General features: G+C 40.0%; 1 protein-coding gene across 1 annotated transcript in view; it reads right to left on the bottom strand.

The window, feature by feature from the left end:
• Window positions 1-7,629: 7,629 nt before the first annotated feature.
• Window positions 7,630-16,167, bottom strand: part of ELK3 (ETS transcription factor ELK3) — a 62,866-nt gene continuing 54,328 nt past the window's right edge. Inside the window, exons 4-5 of the mRNA XM_054028496.1 lie at window positions 13,943-14,065; window positions 7,630-9,318 (exon numbers count right to left, since the gene is read on the bottom strand). Of these exons, the coding sequence (XP_053884471.1) occupies window positions 9,220-9,318; window positions 13,943-14,065 (222 nt within the window). The 3' untranslated portion in view covers window positions 7,630-9,219. The remainder of the gene's footprint in view (window positions 9,319-13,942; window positions 14,066-16,167) is intronic.

Here is a 16,167-nt window from a genome sequence, read left to right as displayed (position 1 = left end):
TTCCTTGGTTTTGTTTTGAAGTTTATAATTACAAGGCTCTGTGTTGTTAAAATATGGATTTGGTGAACTGCAGTTTTTTGGGGAGTTGTTAGTACATTTTTAGCCAGCTCCATAAATAGCAGGGCAGATTGATTCTAAACTTAGCTTATCACTAACTCTCATAACATTGAAGCAGTAGCAGTGGCATCAGCCAGACTCTTCAGTAACTGCTCCTAGAAGGGATTTTACCAGGCACAATGGCCTCATTGTAATTACGGAGAGTTCAGTTCTTCAGTTAAAGGAAACATCCCACGGATGTCAGGTAGGCGTTTTGCCTAAGACTCAGGGTCCAATGCATATATGTGCCTCCCATTGATCTCAGTGGGAGAGCTCTAAGTACGTCGAAGGGCAGAATTTTCCTGCGAGGAAGAACTGAAAAGATTGTCCCTAGATAACTTATATTTTTGTACGTTCAGTATTGAAATCTGATATAGACTGCAGTGTATTAGTAAATTTTGCAGAAAAAAAGACTGAAGTGTCTTGTATCTCCTAAGATAGATATCAGAAGAAACTGTCTAGTTGTGGACATACGAATTAAACAAGATTTGGAATAAAATGCTCTATGTGGAGACAGTAGGAATTAACATTAATAAGACTACCATTTTAAATTATGCCTAGATGACAGTCATAAGACTAATAAATCAAAATTTGGCATTCTTTAGTGATTCAAGGGTAAGAACTTTTTATCAGTAAAATGTTTATCTAAGTTTGGAAGCTTCTTGTGGAGTCACAGCTGGCACCTCCATAATTAAGGATGAGTCATTTTGCACTCAAAGCAGGAATTCATTTTCTTGCTTATATATGAAAAATACAGTGTATCCTCCATAAAATCACTACAGTTACTTTGAGTATAGAACAATTTTTCTGAGAATTTACAAGTGAATCCATTAACTATTTTAGGAGTAAAAAATAGGTTCTTTACAAAATTTAGTATTTGGTGTCAGGCTTTTTTTATTTTTTGGCCCAAATGATATTAATAACAAAATTATTCAGTTTCCTTAAATTGTCCGTATAGTTTAAACTCACTGACATATTATGCATAGGCTAGATTTGAAGGGTTTTATTTAGAGTTAAGACATTTTTTCCTGTTCTTCATTATTAAAATTTCTCCTTAAGCAGGAGCTGAAGAATGTTGTAGTACAGAGAATTCCATGGTAGAACTGCCTGTTTTTCAGAATGGCTGACATCTCCAATTGTGCTTGATGGGATTGAAGACAGAGGCTCCCTCAGGTGGACATTTTGAAACGGGCATTTCTCTTTCATTGTTCTCAGTGGGACTTTTGTTCCTCTTTGCCCCCTAGCCACATAGGCACCACCATCTTCATAAGAGCATCTTGGCTTCATGCTCTTTAAGAACTATGGAAGAAGGAGGCCATTTTGAAAGAGGGCAGTTTTTCATGAGTTTCTCTGAAGATTTTATACAGCAGCCTCTGCTGCAAGCTGAATTTGCAGTTATGAAAAAATTACCATTAAATTATATTTATTTTCAAAAGCAATCTGTTGCAACAGGTCTGCTCAACAGAGAAGGTGTGCATGTTTGTGGGCACGTGCAGGGATAGGTGAGATTTATGACATAGGGGGAAATGTACATGTGTGTACGCACGGACGTGAGAATGTAGGGAGATCTGGAGAGGGCAGGAGATAGGAGGAGGAGGAGAATTAGGATGTATGAGCTGGGAAATACAAGGAGGTGCAGAAAGGGAATTTGCAAAACAGAAAGGGTACAGTTCAACTACTTTGCACTGCTCTAGTGAAACAATGCATGTGTAAATCCAACTTTGGCTGCTTTATTCTGCTCCACAGTGGCATAAAGCAGCCAGGGTTTCTTTTTGAATTGGCCTATAGAAGTTAAAAGGAGCCTATAGAAGTTAAAATTTAAAAATGTATTGACATACTCCACATCTACAGATCATTAGACACATGATAGCATCCTTTTAGAGTTTCTTGTTTAGAATTTATGTATGAAAGTTGTAATTTAAAAAAAAAAAACAAGAAAATTCCTAGACCAACAAAAAAATGTTAAGATAGAGTTAAGAGTGAGTACATTATCAGTAATTTAGGGCAAAGTGTATTACAGGTATGTTGTAATCATTCTAAAATCAAGTATTATAAATCCAGGAAATTCAGAGTTAGGCTTAAAAGAAATCCAAAACAGTTAAGGTATGGAAATACAGATAGGGCATGCAAACTACCTTAAGTTTGCTCTGTACCATGGGGGAGAAAAAAAAATCTAATGTGTCTTAAAAAAACAATTTAGCCTAATCTGAGACCACAAAGTAAAATAGTTTAATCATATGGTTATTGAATGGTGTCATTACAGAGCAGAGTTAAGGTTGTTTGGGTGCCCTGTCTCTTTATTTCAGTACCATAGTTCTTTTAAGTTTAACTCTGAATTTCCTGGATTTATAATACTTGATTTTGGAATGATTACAACATCCCTGTAACATGTATTACCTTAAATTAGTGATATGTGTTCTCATCCTTAATTCAATTTTTACATAAATTTTGCCTGGAAAATTTTTTAAATTTTTCAGTGCAGTGACCGACTTGGTTTTATGTTTAATACTAACAATACCTGGCAGTTACAATTTTTTACTTTCTTCAAAGCATTGTACTTTTAACTGATGGATCCTCACAGCACAGATATGTAAGTGATGATGGGGGAGATTTTCCAAATGGTAGATAGGAATCTGTGTCTTTTGAAAATCTCACCCAACAGCTTTCTTATCTCGTGAGTTAGAGAGAACTAGCGATTTGTCCAAAGCCACAGAGGGAGCTGGTGTTGGAAGAACCAGGATTAGAGTTTGGCTGTTGTAGATTCATAATCCATTGTTCTGTCACTAGAACACACTGCCCCTCTGATGCCTTCATTGGCAGATAGAAAAGAGTTTCTTGGATGTGGAAAACGCTTAATTTAAGATTTTCCACACATTCTGATATATTCTCTAGAATCCCAGGTCCACAGCATATGACTACAGTCCCCTTCAGAATTCTTAAACTTAGTTCTTTCTTTCCTTCTGTCATTCTTTCTTTCTTTCAACAGCTCTCTCAGGGGCACACCACTGTAAGGCAATAAATGTCCAAGACTTTGCTGCATCCTCTAGAATCTAAGCTTTCATTTAAGAAATAAACATCTAATCCTCCTCATGTCGATAGCATTCACAGTGCAACTAATCAAACGTTGGCCTTGTTCAGTCTGCCTGCCACATACTGAAACAAATTATCTGCAAGAGAGCTGTGAACTCCCTTTATTCATTGTAATGGGGTATTACTGCTGAATCTTAAATACCAAAACCGTTAACTGGAAGAGTTCTCTTCTTATTGCTTTTTCCTCCATTGCCTTGCAGACCAAAGCGGTGCCAGCTTGCTTCTCTGTCTTCAGGCTGTAAACAAACCAATGACTTGAATATGTCCATCCTACTGCATGTTTTAATGGCATTAGTTTGTTTTCAGAGAGAGTTGCTCTTTGTTTTGGTTTATTCTCTTCCTCTTCCCTGTGCTGCTCCTTAGTCTGCAGGTAAAGAGGAAGCTGTTCCGGACACCTCTTTTAGGGGTAGTTGAGGTGTGTTTTATCTCTCTAAGCAGTCATGGGATAAGAGGGAACGTTCTCTCATGGATTGGTAACTGGTTAAAAGATAGGAAACAAAGGGTAGGAATAAATGGTCAGTTTTCAGAATGGAGAGAGGTAAATAGTGGTGTCTCCCAGGGACCTGTACTGGGCCCAGTCCTATTCAACATATTCATAAACGATCTGAAAAAAGGAGTAAACAGTGAGGTGGCAAAATTTGCAGATGATACAAAACTACTCAAGATAGTTAAGTCCCAGGCAGACGGCGAAGAGCTACAAAAGGATCTCACAAAACTGGGTAACAAAATGGCAGATGAAATTTAATGTTGATAAATGCAAAGTAGTGCACATTGGAAAACATAATCCTAACTATAGGGGTCTACAATGATGGGGTCTAAATTAGCTGTTACAACTCAAAAAAGAGATATTGGAGTCATTGTGGATAGTTCTCTGAAATCATCCACTCAATGTGCGGTGACAGTCAAAAAAGAGAACAGAATGTTGGGAATCATCAAAAAAGGGATAGATAAGACAGAAAATATCATATTTCCTCTATATAAATCCATGGTACGCCCACACCTTGAATACTGCATGCAGATGTGGTCGCCCCATCTCAAAAAAGATATATTGGAATTGGAAAAGGTTCAGAAAAGGGCAACAAAAATTATTAGGGGTATAGAACGGCTTCCATATGAGGAGAGATTAATAAGACTGGGACTTTTCAGCTTGGAAAAGAGGTGACTAAGGGGGGATATGATAGAGATCTATAAAATCATGAGTGATATAGAGAAAGTAAATAAGGAAGTGTTATTTACTCCTTCTCATAATACAAGAACAAGGCGCCATCAAATGAAATTAGTAGGTAGCAGGCTTAAAACAAACACAAGAAAGTATTTTTCCACGCAATGCCCTGTCAACCTCTGGAACTCCTTGCCAGAGGGTGTTGTGAAGGCCAATACTATAATGGGGTTCAAAAGGGAGCTAGATAGATTTATGGAAGATAAGTCCATCAATGGCTATTAGCCAGGATGGGCAGGAATGGTCTCCCTAGCCTCTGTTTGCCAGAAGCTGGGATTGGGTGACAAGGGATGGATCACTTCATGATAACCTGTCTGTTCATTCCCTTTGGGGCACCTGCCATTGGCCACGGTCAGAGGACAGGATACTGGGCTTGATGGACCTTTAGTATGACCCAGTATGGCTGTTCTTATGTATAATTCTTATGGAATGGGCATGAGACAATCTGAAAGCAGCTACTGGGAAAAAGCAATAATATTCCTGGGAGTTGGGAGCCCTTTCCTATAAGAAGCCATCTCTCAAAGCCCTCCCAAAGAAGGCTGTATTACTGACTGCTCTGGAACGCACAACCAAGGTTTGTTCTTCTTTTCATTTTAAGCAATAAATTGTCCTTCGCTGTGCTCCACCCCTTTTCACCCCATAGCAGTGGGCCTGCACTTCCATCACAGGGGTTACTGCTCTCAAGGACTACGTAGCCAGGAGAGCGTTGTTCAGTAAGTCACTTTGTTTGGGACTTAGCATTCTAATGAGAGAGAACAACATGTTTAAAGCTGCAATCTCCAGATAGATTAAGGGTAGGTATCATGATACATTTAGAATGTCCTATCTCATAGATTCATGTTCATTCCACAAGACACACAGCAACCTATCCATAAAATACTACCTGGGCCTTGTTTGTTCTTTTGCTAAACAAATGCTTCTTTCAGTCACAAGGTCCTGCAATTTTTTCTGTATAACTGAAGGCACCTACTTGTCTCTAAGGGCTGGGAGTCAGGAGGGAAAAAATGCATAATTCTGTCTTCAGGATGTTGGCAGAGAAACCAAATAGTTGTTGCCACACTTGTGAAAATTCAGTGGAATATCAGCTAACAGGAATAACAAAAATTTCCTAATTCCAGATCATAATAGTCTATATAAAGTAAATAAAAGCACCTCTAAAATAAAAAACAGTTTGGCCCCAAAATAAGTTTGAATACATGTATAAACTTGCCTTAAAAAATCATGCTCTAAGCCCATTGACTTACCTAATAAAAACAAGGGGAGAAATAAGTCAACCTATTTCTGTTTTGATGAAAACATAGCTGCCTCACCAAGTAATCTCAGAGCCATCCACTGTCATAGAAATGTTGACTATTCCACGCATATTTATTTATTAAAATTTCTATGTGATTTGAATCTACATTTTAAGAGATACTCGTTAATAAAATTCAGTAGAAAAGCATCAGCGTTTTCCTTGAACCATCGCATACCGAAAGAAGGCTAGTCTATTTAGTAAGCATAAAAAGTCCATCTTCTGGTTTGGGAAGGTGGACAATAAATCCATGTGAAAAAATGGCAATATGATTCTGTGTATTATCCTTCATGTGCATCTTTCTGATATAACACAAACAGTAATCAGAATTCTTATTCAGTCGACATTTTGACCAATTTGCAGGCCAGACAGTACAGCACACTTTCATTCTGCTAAGCTATTTTTGATCAAACTTAAACTAAATCTGCTAAGCAATAACAAATGTGCTGTACCATTATTACTATGTTTACTTGTTACTCTTTGCCATTAAGATATAGGAGGAAATACAAGCACCTTATGCCTCCAAGCCTCTCCTCTTCAAAGTTGCCTACATCATGTTTCACTTGGATCTTTCACAATAATTTCACTGCTGAGTTTTTGTCCAAAAATAGGTATTTCCTGGCATCAAAAAACCCCTAACCCTGCAGTTTGGAAAGTGTACAAGACTTCACAATTTCTTTCAAAAATGGTTGGTTACTTTCCAAGATATCAGATCCAGCAACAAGGAAAGAGATACAAACTAATGAGAATCTGGATTTTCCTCTTGTAGGAGTCTGTTCTAGTCTTTGACATCAGAGAGTCAATAAAAATATACTCCCTCCCACAATTTTACTCTCAACTTTTGCAGAGTGGAGTTTGACAGCACTTTTAATATATATTGTATTTTAATTGATTGAGTTCTAATACTCCAGGAAATATCTTTATTTTGTGAGCTAAAGAAGATGTGCATCCTCATCTTCTTTGACATCTGATTCTTCCCTCCGCTATCCCAGTGTAAATCAGTAGTAACTCCATTGAAGTAGTTACAGTGGTGCACAATGAGAAGAGAATCGGTTCCAGGATTCCCAGCACATGGACATTGTACATATGTGACTTAATTACTGAAAAGTTCCAAGCATCTGAGAGGACACATATATTAAAAAAGAAAAGGTTTGATACAATAATTTAATCTGTAAACTCCTGTAGTTTAATCTCTGATGCCTCCACTTAATTTTTCATGCGTTTGACCCAACCGTTCAGCTTGGTTTGTTTGTGGCCACCTTTGTTTTCAGTCTGTTTTCAATTTAGCTAGCCTAAAACTTGCAGGACATTTTGTGTAAGATTCTCATTGCTGTGGTCTGTCATTGGAGTCCTTCCTTTCTAGATGTACATAATGGTGCCTATTGGGGTTCCCAAATGCTGAAATGCACAATGAGATTTTTTTTTTGTGTGCCCCTTGGGTATATATTGTTTTGTTTATAATCACTGCTACTTTACTTAGATATGGCCATTTCTATTTCATTTCACTAAGACTGGTCTACACTACATAGTTAGGTTGTTTTAACTACATCATTCAGGGCTGTGAAAAATATCATGCCCTGTGGTCATTGTGTCAACCTAGCTACTGCCTCTTAGAGAAAGGTGGATTTACTCCAGCAATGGAAAAACCCATTCAGTCACTGTAGAAAGTGCCTATGCGATAGCAGGGCAGTTGTGCCACTGTAGTGTTTTTAGTGTAGATGTACCCTTAGACCATGTGATATGCAGGAGAGACAAAGGTGGGTGAGGTAATATTTTTTTATTGGACCAACTTCTGTTGGTGCAAGCCACACAGAGCTCTTCAGGTCAATAAAATGCAGGAGTCATGTTGGGTTGCAAGACCATGGAGCCTCAGGAAGGAGCCTGCTCTCATCACACTCCCTCGCCCCCAGAAATGGCCTTTAAATATCAGAACTTTACTAATAAAATGTTTATTTAGCACCTTTCATCTTGAAGGATTGCAAACCATTTTACAACTAAACACATGCATCACCACTGAAATGCATCCAGGCAGACAACTGGCACACAGTTCACTTCATAAAATGAAAGAAAGAGGCCAGTTACAAGGACAAAACCCACTATTCACGCAAAAAGTGCTGTGGGATCTTTATTGACCAGCTGTAACAGAGAGGATCCTCGTTTGGGTGTTTTGTTTTGTTGTGTTTTAAAGATCTCATCTGAGAGATCCACACAAGATACTGCACACAACCCAATTTATCTACCTTAAAAGACAAGGTTTGTGTCAGCCCTGCCAAGTTTGGAATCTGTGGTGCGATGGAGTCTAGGTATTTCTAACCTGACACTTTGAGATGACTAAGCCGCCACCACCTCAAGCTAGAGTGCATGCTTAATACATGAATCTTTAGGTTGTATACAGATAGTGATGCAGCATTACTTATGAATCCACAATTCTCAAATACTTGATGTTTCCACATATACAATCCCATGAATACGGTAGGTCTCTTTACAAGCACAAGGTGTTAATTTAAAGTTCTACAAATTCCACAGCTTTGGGGAAAGCCTCATATTCTGACAGCTAAGTAGCTGAAATATTCTTCCAAGGGAAGCAGTGAAAGGCATTTGGAACAACTGGACAAAGCACTTGGAAAACCAACAGAGGGAACAATCCTGCATCAGCCAGGAGAATGGAAAGTACATGATGGGTCTTTTCAGCTGTTACTCCAACAATTCATAAGCAATTTATGAAAATAATAGGTATTGAGTGAGTCCTCTTTCTCTGCAGACACATTTACAAAATACCATTAAAACATTTTATTAATGTTCAGGGCCCAATCCCTCCCTGGTGTAACTCTGTGAAAGTCAATGGAGTTACACCAGAGAGGAAAGTGGGCTTCAGCATCTGTCTAGCTATGGCTTCGTTATTCTTAAATGCATTTCCTGGACATAACATTTATTATGTTCTTTCAGTTTAGCAAAGAAAAATCATACGGCTATTTTTTATACAATTTGGAAGCACTTAATACAAAGTTACATGAATACACTGCATCATTATGGCCTATCTGTGAAAAAATACTGAAATACTACCATAGGGCTGTTCAATACTAGTTTTGTCTTTCAACCTTTATCTTAATACTAGAAAATATATAAATCATTTGCATAACATTATGCAAAAGAAGGCACAGCCGGTTATACTTTACACAAGCACAATGCATAATATGCAGAAAAAAAGGATAAAAAAAGCTTCACATCCTTATTAGATACATTGTTGAAATCCATTAAGAAAAGTACTTCATCAACAACAGTGTTCAACACTTGAGAGCTATGATAAACAAAATTATAATTCACTTAATGCAAAACAGATTTTTATATATATAAAAACACTGTTTAAAAATGCTAACATAATAAAAGTAGATCCATGTAATGAAAAGTGCAAACCAAAGAAATGGAGGGTTTCACAATGTCCTTCTCATGACACAGGAAAAACTAACCCATGGGAATGAATGTATTAAATCAGTTAATGAGTCCTTAACGTGATGAGACGTCATCAGGATTTCTGAGCATTTGGAGAAAGCAGTACTGGAGAAGAGGCCCCATCCAAACTTGGGATTGGTACTGGTATGTGACCATTTAGCAGAGTTGGAAACTGCAAGAGGACAAAAGGTAAAATTCATTCATTATCTCAAAGGATTACTGCATATGCACTCAGCCCCAGCAACTGAACCCAGATGATTTTCCTTTCAAAGGTTGTGGTTCCTAAATGACCAGCTTTGATTCAAATAATAATGAGTAACATTTATTAATGAAAGGATGATATTCTTTTTCTTAAATGTACAAGAAAATATAGCTAGTTAATGCTACAAGACAACTGTCATCAGCTCACAAAATTGAGCAGTATGAAGAAAGATTTGTTGATCGTTATGCATAAAGGAAGAATGTTCTGTAATCTTACAAGACATTAATTAACACCTCTGCATTTTTAAGGTGTCTGAAAGAGATACGCAATGAAGATTCTTGCAAAATGAAACTGTAACCTCAAGATACAGTTTCATCTGTGGGGAGGAGGGAAATATATAAGCCTTCAAAAATATTTTGAAAAACGTATGTGTGTATTCAGTAGAATCTGTCAGCTATCTACAAGGGACCCTTTGTCATGTGGCTAAGGGATATAAGTATTAAGCATGTCACATTTTCAAAGTGCTGTGCAAAGAATATTAACTAAGTTAATATACCAGTATATTCTTTGTACACCCTTGCACCCTGATTGCAGCTTATTTGCACTTAATGTATGTTGACTGGTATTTAAGATTAAGACTAGCGAGGGAGCTAGGTAGGAAAGTAGGATAAGTCTGCTACATTAGACACTCAGAATTAGTTTTTAAAAATGTGTTAAAGACTATATTGGCCTATTTTATGGCCAGACTTAGGTCCTGATTCTATGAGGCGTTACTTAAATGGGAGTGCTGAACACCCTCAACACTCAATTGATTTCAACAGGCACTGAGGTCACTGCACCTTAAAGGATTAGGCCCTAAATACTGAATGACCCAGTCCAAAACTGCCACTTTGTTAAAACTGAACAGCTACATCAAACGGGGTGAGTGGGTGTGTAAAAAATATCTACTATCTACCGCCCCCCACAGGACAGAGAGCGAGCAATCCTAATTGCCGCCGTGCTCTACTATGAGCTCCAGGTTTTAGCTAAAGATTGTACTTTTTATCATTCAGTTTGAAATTTGAAAAGCATCGATCCATGTGATCAGCACTGGGCAGCAAGGGTCAGTGCACCATGCTGAAGGCTGTATCAAAAGTCAGTACTGGTTTGTTTCCTGCAGGCTTTCTTTTTATATCAGCCAGCCAGCCAGAACAAGAGTCACCACCATGCCCCTGGAAAATCTTTTACCTATTTGATTTCAACTAATTACAGGGGGTGGGAGGACTCCAGTTTCCTGTTTCTATACTGTAGGTTCTTCAAGAGGGATATGTAACCTAAAATGTCCTTCATGTGGTTTCTAAGACTACAAACCATCCCTCTTTTGTTATAATAATTGGCTGTCTCACTAGGCAGGTGAGGTGCTGAAACTACTATTATGCAAAATGTGCTGATTTTACTGTAACCTCATTTCCCTACCCTTTTGTCCAATTCTTCCACCTGTTGTGTTTTATGGATGAGATGGGAGACTTAGATGGAGAGATCTCTGGGGCAAGGACTGTCTTTTCTTCCCCACTTATTTGTATGGTGTCTTGCACAAGGGGGCCCTGATCCTTGATTAAGTTCTCAGTGCTACTGTAATACAGATAATAAATAATCAAAACCAAGAGAATAAAATAGTTTAACTGGGATCACTGGGGCAGCTGAGATTTCAATGAAGTTTGATTGCATTCCCTTGGGGCTTTATTTTCGGATAAAACACAGTTATGTACAAATCTCTCATTGCCCCAGTTATGCGGTAACTTTCAAACTAATGATGAAAATCTAAAGTGAGTTTAATTACATTCTAGTAATATTGCCACAGGAAGATCTTCCAATTAGGCCAAATTATGTAGATAAACTGAATGAGGCAGAATTAACTGCAGATTTCAGTGGCACTTTTCATTTTCTCCGAGGCTGAATGGGCACAATTCTCTCCCCACACACTGGGATGTGGGAGTTGCTTTAGCTGTGTATGTATTCCAGTGCTGTACTAGTGAGGCACTTCATGGCCGCTCACTTTCACAACGAAATATAAAGAGCCCTTCATCCAGGAAGAGGCGTGTGCTTCACATTCCTAGAAGTGATTGCTCTCGCTCAACATGGGGTGCCACTGTCTGCCTCAGTATCCAACAGCCTTCTGCTATGACGACGGTCATGTCCCAAAGGCACGGTACGTAACACTGGAAGAAGCAGGGGTCTAACTAGAATGCTAAGACCCTTCTCTTTTCTCCCCTTTCACCCAACATAGTGTAGTCAGCACTCCATCCTGTTACCACCTAATCCAGTCTAGCTATTAAGGGGTACGTCTACACAGCCTACAGCAGCATGCCTCCCAACCTGGGTCTGTAGAAGCCCTTTAAAGTCCACTCTCCCCCCTCAGCTTCAGAGCTCAAGCTCCAGTCGCTACACAGCTGTTTTTAGTATGCTACTGAAAGCCCTACAAGCCCAAGTTTGTCAACCCATGCTGGGAGGCTTGCTGCCGCGGGCGTGAGATGACCCAGTATGGGCTGTTAACGAGAACTACCAGATCCATCTGTGTACAGTAGCCTCAGTAACAAAAAATCCCTTTAGCTCTTTAGGGCAGAGACTTTTTTCTTGTGTGTTTGCACAACACACAGTACATCTGGGTCCCATCCTGATTGAGGCCTCTGGGTGCTATGGCAATATTAATATTAAATAATTAATTCTAGCCAAGTCCTGCCTGTTCTCGACTATGGAAGATGCTACACACCTGGAAAAAAGAAATTGGGGCCTGGTCCTGCTTCCGTTTAAGTCAAGGGCCCCGAAAGAGAGAGTCAATCAGCTTTAGGAAGCATTACTCTCAGACCCCCACTACTTTCAGGGTTTCCGCTTCCTGTTTAAGCAAGCAATGAACCCTCAATGGGCACAGAAATGTGTTGGTCTGAGACCACCTTTTCCTTAGGGCATGCAGCCAGCTCTTTTTTTCTTGACTTCTAGATTTGCTAGCTAGAATTCTGAAAGGTGGGTTTGCCCTTGCAGATACACAAGTAGCATCCCTAGTCTGGGGAGAGTTTTACATGTGCAGGTGCGTGAGACAGGAAATAGCCAAGACAGGATCACCTGGGGAAGTCTGTTTTTGTAGTGAAAAAAAAACTCAGACTCGGTGGGTTAGTTCCATTTCAGCTGCTGTTGACACTTCCTATTTGGTTTGTAAATTAAAACTTTATGCACTACAGATTTGTCACCTTGGCCTTTTTTCTGAACCATGCGTTATTCAGATAAGGCCCTTTGGGTCTGTCAGATGCGACAGATCCAAATCCACTTTCACTTCCAGTTGTCACTGTAGGTTACTAGATGCACTTGCAGTCTCATTACAGGACAAGTCTTGGATGCTTCCGTCTCAAATTAAATGTCTGGATGTTTCCAATCGTGTGCAAAATGATAGTACAATACAAATAAATGAGTTTATATGAGGTGAAACAAAGAGCCCTAGGACTGCTGTACATAAAGTCACATTATAACTGAAAGGAATGCCTGTAACCCCAGTGTGGCACTGGAGTATTTGTGGTCATATCACTCCCAGGCCTTGTGATTCTGCTGTATAATATGGCCAGTCTCTGGGAGTTCAGGGGTTGGGTCGTCTTTGTTTCCCATCTTCCATATACTGTGTCGGTGCTGATCTGCCTCAGCACTTGTGGGATTTCATTCCAGGGCTTTTCCTTGCATTCTTTAGCTCTCTATGGATCACCAGCTTTCTTCCTGCCAATTAACTGATAAGTATTTTTTTCCTGTGCCCTGTTGAATCAGCTGATTGGCAACGGCTCCAGTTGGCTGGAGTGTGGAGGAGCTGATAGCCCCACCCTCTTTCCAATTTCTGGATGGATACTGGGGCTTTGAACAGCTTGTATTCCACAGTGATTTATTCATGTCCTTATTGGGTTTTGTGTGGTGCTCTTCACTGTGCAATCCAAATTGCTCTCGAACATTTATTCTCACAACATCCTATGCTGCAGAGAAGTGCTGTTATCCCCATTTTACAGATGAGAAACTCTGGCAAAGAGGGATTAAGTGACTTGTCCAAGGACACACATGAAACCTATGGCAGAGCTGGGAACTGAGCCCAGATCTCCTGAGTACAAGGCCCGTGCATTACCCACAAATCCTCAGTGACAGGCACCTTCACATGACAAAAGGATCAATTACTGCCTTCTGTACAAGGCTAGACCTTGGTTTGCATGATTTTTCCAAAGCCTTTTCCATTGCTTTCCCTCCCACCTTCAACAGCTACAAGGCAGTCTCTTTGCTCTGCAGTCTCCTTCAGAGGCTCTGAGGGCTCAACTGTTCTCAGCTAGGGCCTTCAGCTTTTCTTTTTCCCATAAAATATCTGCTATGTTCACGTTCCATGAGGGATGTTGCCCAGGAGATTCTGACAGTGTTACAGTGAATCTAACTCTGCGTGTCCCTTTTAAAGAATGCCTGCTAATGTCAATATTTAGTTAAACTACTTGGAAAATTCAAAACCAACATGTGCAGGATGTTACCCTGATGTCTTTTCAGTATGTGCGCCAAAGAAAGCCACCTTTAGAAATGAAATGTGTCCACAAGAAAAACCTACCTGGAACAAGGTGTTTGGTCCTTGTAGCCTGGCAGGACTCAAAGGAGCTACAGGACTAAGGCTGCTCCAAAAGTGAATGCTAGACAGCAGTGGACTTGGGGTCAACAGTAATCCATTTGGGGTCTGCAAGACAAAAATACCAAATGTGTGCCTTGAGGCAGAAGACAATATGGGTTGGACCGTTACAGCTCCATCGACATTTTGCAACATTATGAGGTTTACCTCCCACTAATCTACTGACCCTGTCAGAACAGTAATTTAATATCCCATGCTATAAAATGATCTCCTTTTCAGAGTGATTTTATTGCCATTCAGGTTTGTTTAAGAAGATTCAAAACAGACCCACATGATTTGATGCATATCTGTATCACAGTGTTACAATGCCATGCATACCTCATTTTAGACACTGCCTATCAATGTAAAAATCTAATCTCTTTCAGAATAATGTTTGTTTTTTTGTAGACTAGCAATTACTCGCACTGGCTAGATCTTTTGGACAATTAACCCAAGAGTGTTTGGAGTCAAAAGCTAGGCTTTGAAGCTCACTCCCCTAGCTGGTGCTTCTCTTTCACTCTGTTTGAAAGAAGGCTTGACAAAGTGGCATTGTATTGGTTTCTGCAGTGAAGGGTGGGTTTACAACCAGAGTGACAGCTAAGGCTCCAGAGAATGCAACTAATTCTATGCTAAGAGTCTAAATCCATAGAACTAACAATCCATGGATTTTCTGTGCTCACAGATTGCTATTTGCAGGGTCATGACTCGGATACAGAGCTGTGAGTCTTCTCATAGTGTTTTCAAAGTGGAATTGCAGGCTGGACACAGTAAAAATGCAACTGGCAAGCAGATTTCTGCGTTTAAAGAAAACGAGTCTAAAATCATACGTGCCGTTCTGTATCCAAAATAACGTCTATAATTCCAAATAAGAAAGTGACACAAGTGCTGTGCTAAGCTTTGAACACAAGGTTTGAAATACCACAGCTAATCTTTCTCACACCCAGGCCCCAAATTAGCAAATCACGCCTTTTCAGGAAAGGATTTAAGCACGTGCTTAATCTCATTGACTTTAATGGAACATGAGCACATGCTTAAAATTGAGCCTGCGCTTTGCTGAACAGGGAAATGTTTTGCTGAAGGGGGGGGGGGAGAGCTGGCTGTATTTACAACATTTAAAACCTTTGGGGGAAGGAGAAGAATCTCATGACTCCTTGCAGGGAATTAATGTCCCCCACTCAGTCAATTTACATAATCCTACGTGTCTCATACAGTTGTGGCTGTGGCCAAGGGTATAAACTTTGCCCCCCTAAAGGGTCTCATTTGAGTTTGTTCAAACTGTTTACTGTCACATCTGTCTTTGCATGCGCGCGTGCACACATTGTTGCTCAGACACCACAGTTAATGGCACAGTAAAAGACCCTAGACAGAGAGAGACCAGAAGTCAAGGAATTTTAAAATCTGAATGATGTATTGTTCGTATTGTGGTGATGCCTAAGGGGTCTGTGAGGATTAGAGTTCCATTGCACCAGGTGCTGTACAAATCCACAGGAAGACTCACACCTGCCCTGACATACCTGCAATCGAATTCGAAACGAGCCTAAAGGGTAGTTTAGCAAACAGTAGCTGGGAAGGGAAGAGTGGGGCAGGAGATAACCGTAATAAGATCACACAGCGACCTAGGCTAGCAATGCACACAACCTGAGAGCCCCAACCTATTGGAAAGGTGGGTCTTTAAAAAACAATAGTCTAATCTATATTCAGTGGCTGATTTCTCACATGAAGTGGAGCTTGTGGAAAGACTTTGAAGGAGCAGGTAGTGGCCTTACGGTGCTCCATGCATAAGGGTTAGCATGGAGGAAAGCACAGAGATGTTTGTGGGAGAAATGGACAAATGGAAGTTGAAGGCCAGCGTCGTTGGCAGAGCAAGGGCGTTACATCAGAGAGAAAAGCGGATGAGATGGGAGTGGCGAACTTGTGAAGGGGCTTGAAAGGAGATGGATGGCAAGACGCCTGACACTGGATGCAATGTAAAACTGGGAATCACACAGAGGTGAGCTTAGCAGCTGTGTGCGTCTGAATTGGGGAGGGGTGTTGGGAAGGCCAAAGCGGGAGGAGAGTATAGTGCTCGTGTCATGAAGTAAAGAGGGGGGTCTGAGTAAGAACTGTAACTGTGTGAACAAAGGAGAGGTCAGGTTTTGGAAATGTTATGGAGGAAGCAGCAGCAGGATTTG

This window comes from Malaclemys terrapin, chromosome 1, assembly GCF_027887155.1.
Source record: "Malaclemys terrapin pileata isolate rMalTer1 chromosome 1, rMalTer1.hap1, whole genome shotgun sequence".
Classification (NCBI taxonomy): domain Eukaryota; kingdom Metazoa; phylum Chordata; order Testudines; family Emydidae; genus Malaclemys; species Malaclemys terrapin.
The sequence above is the reverse complement of the archived record's forward strand: the minus strand, read 5'-3'. Positions and strand labels throughout refer to the sequence as shown.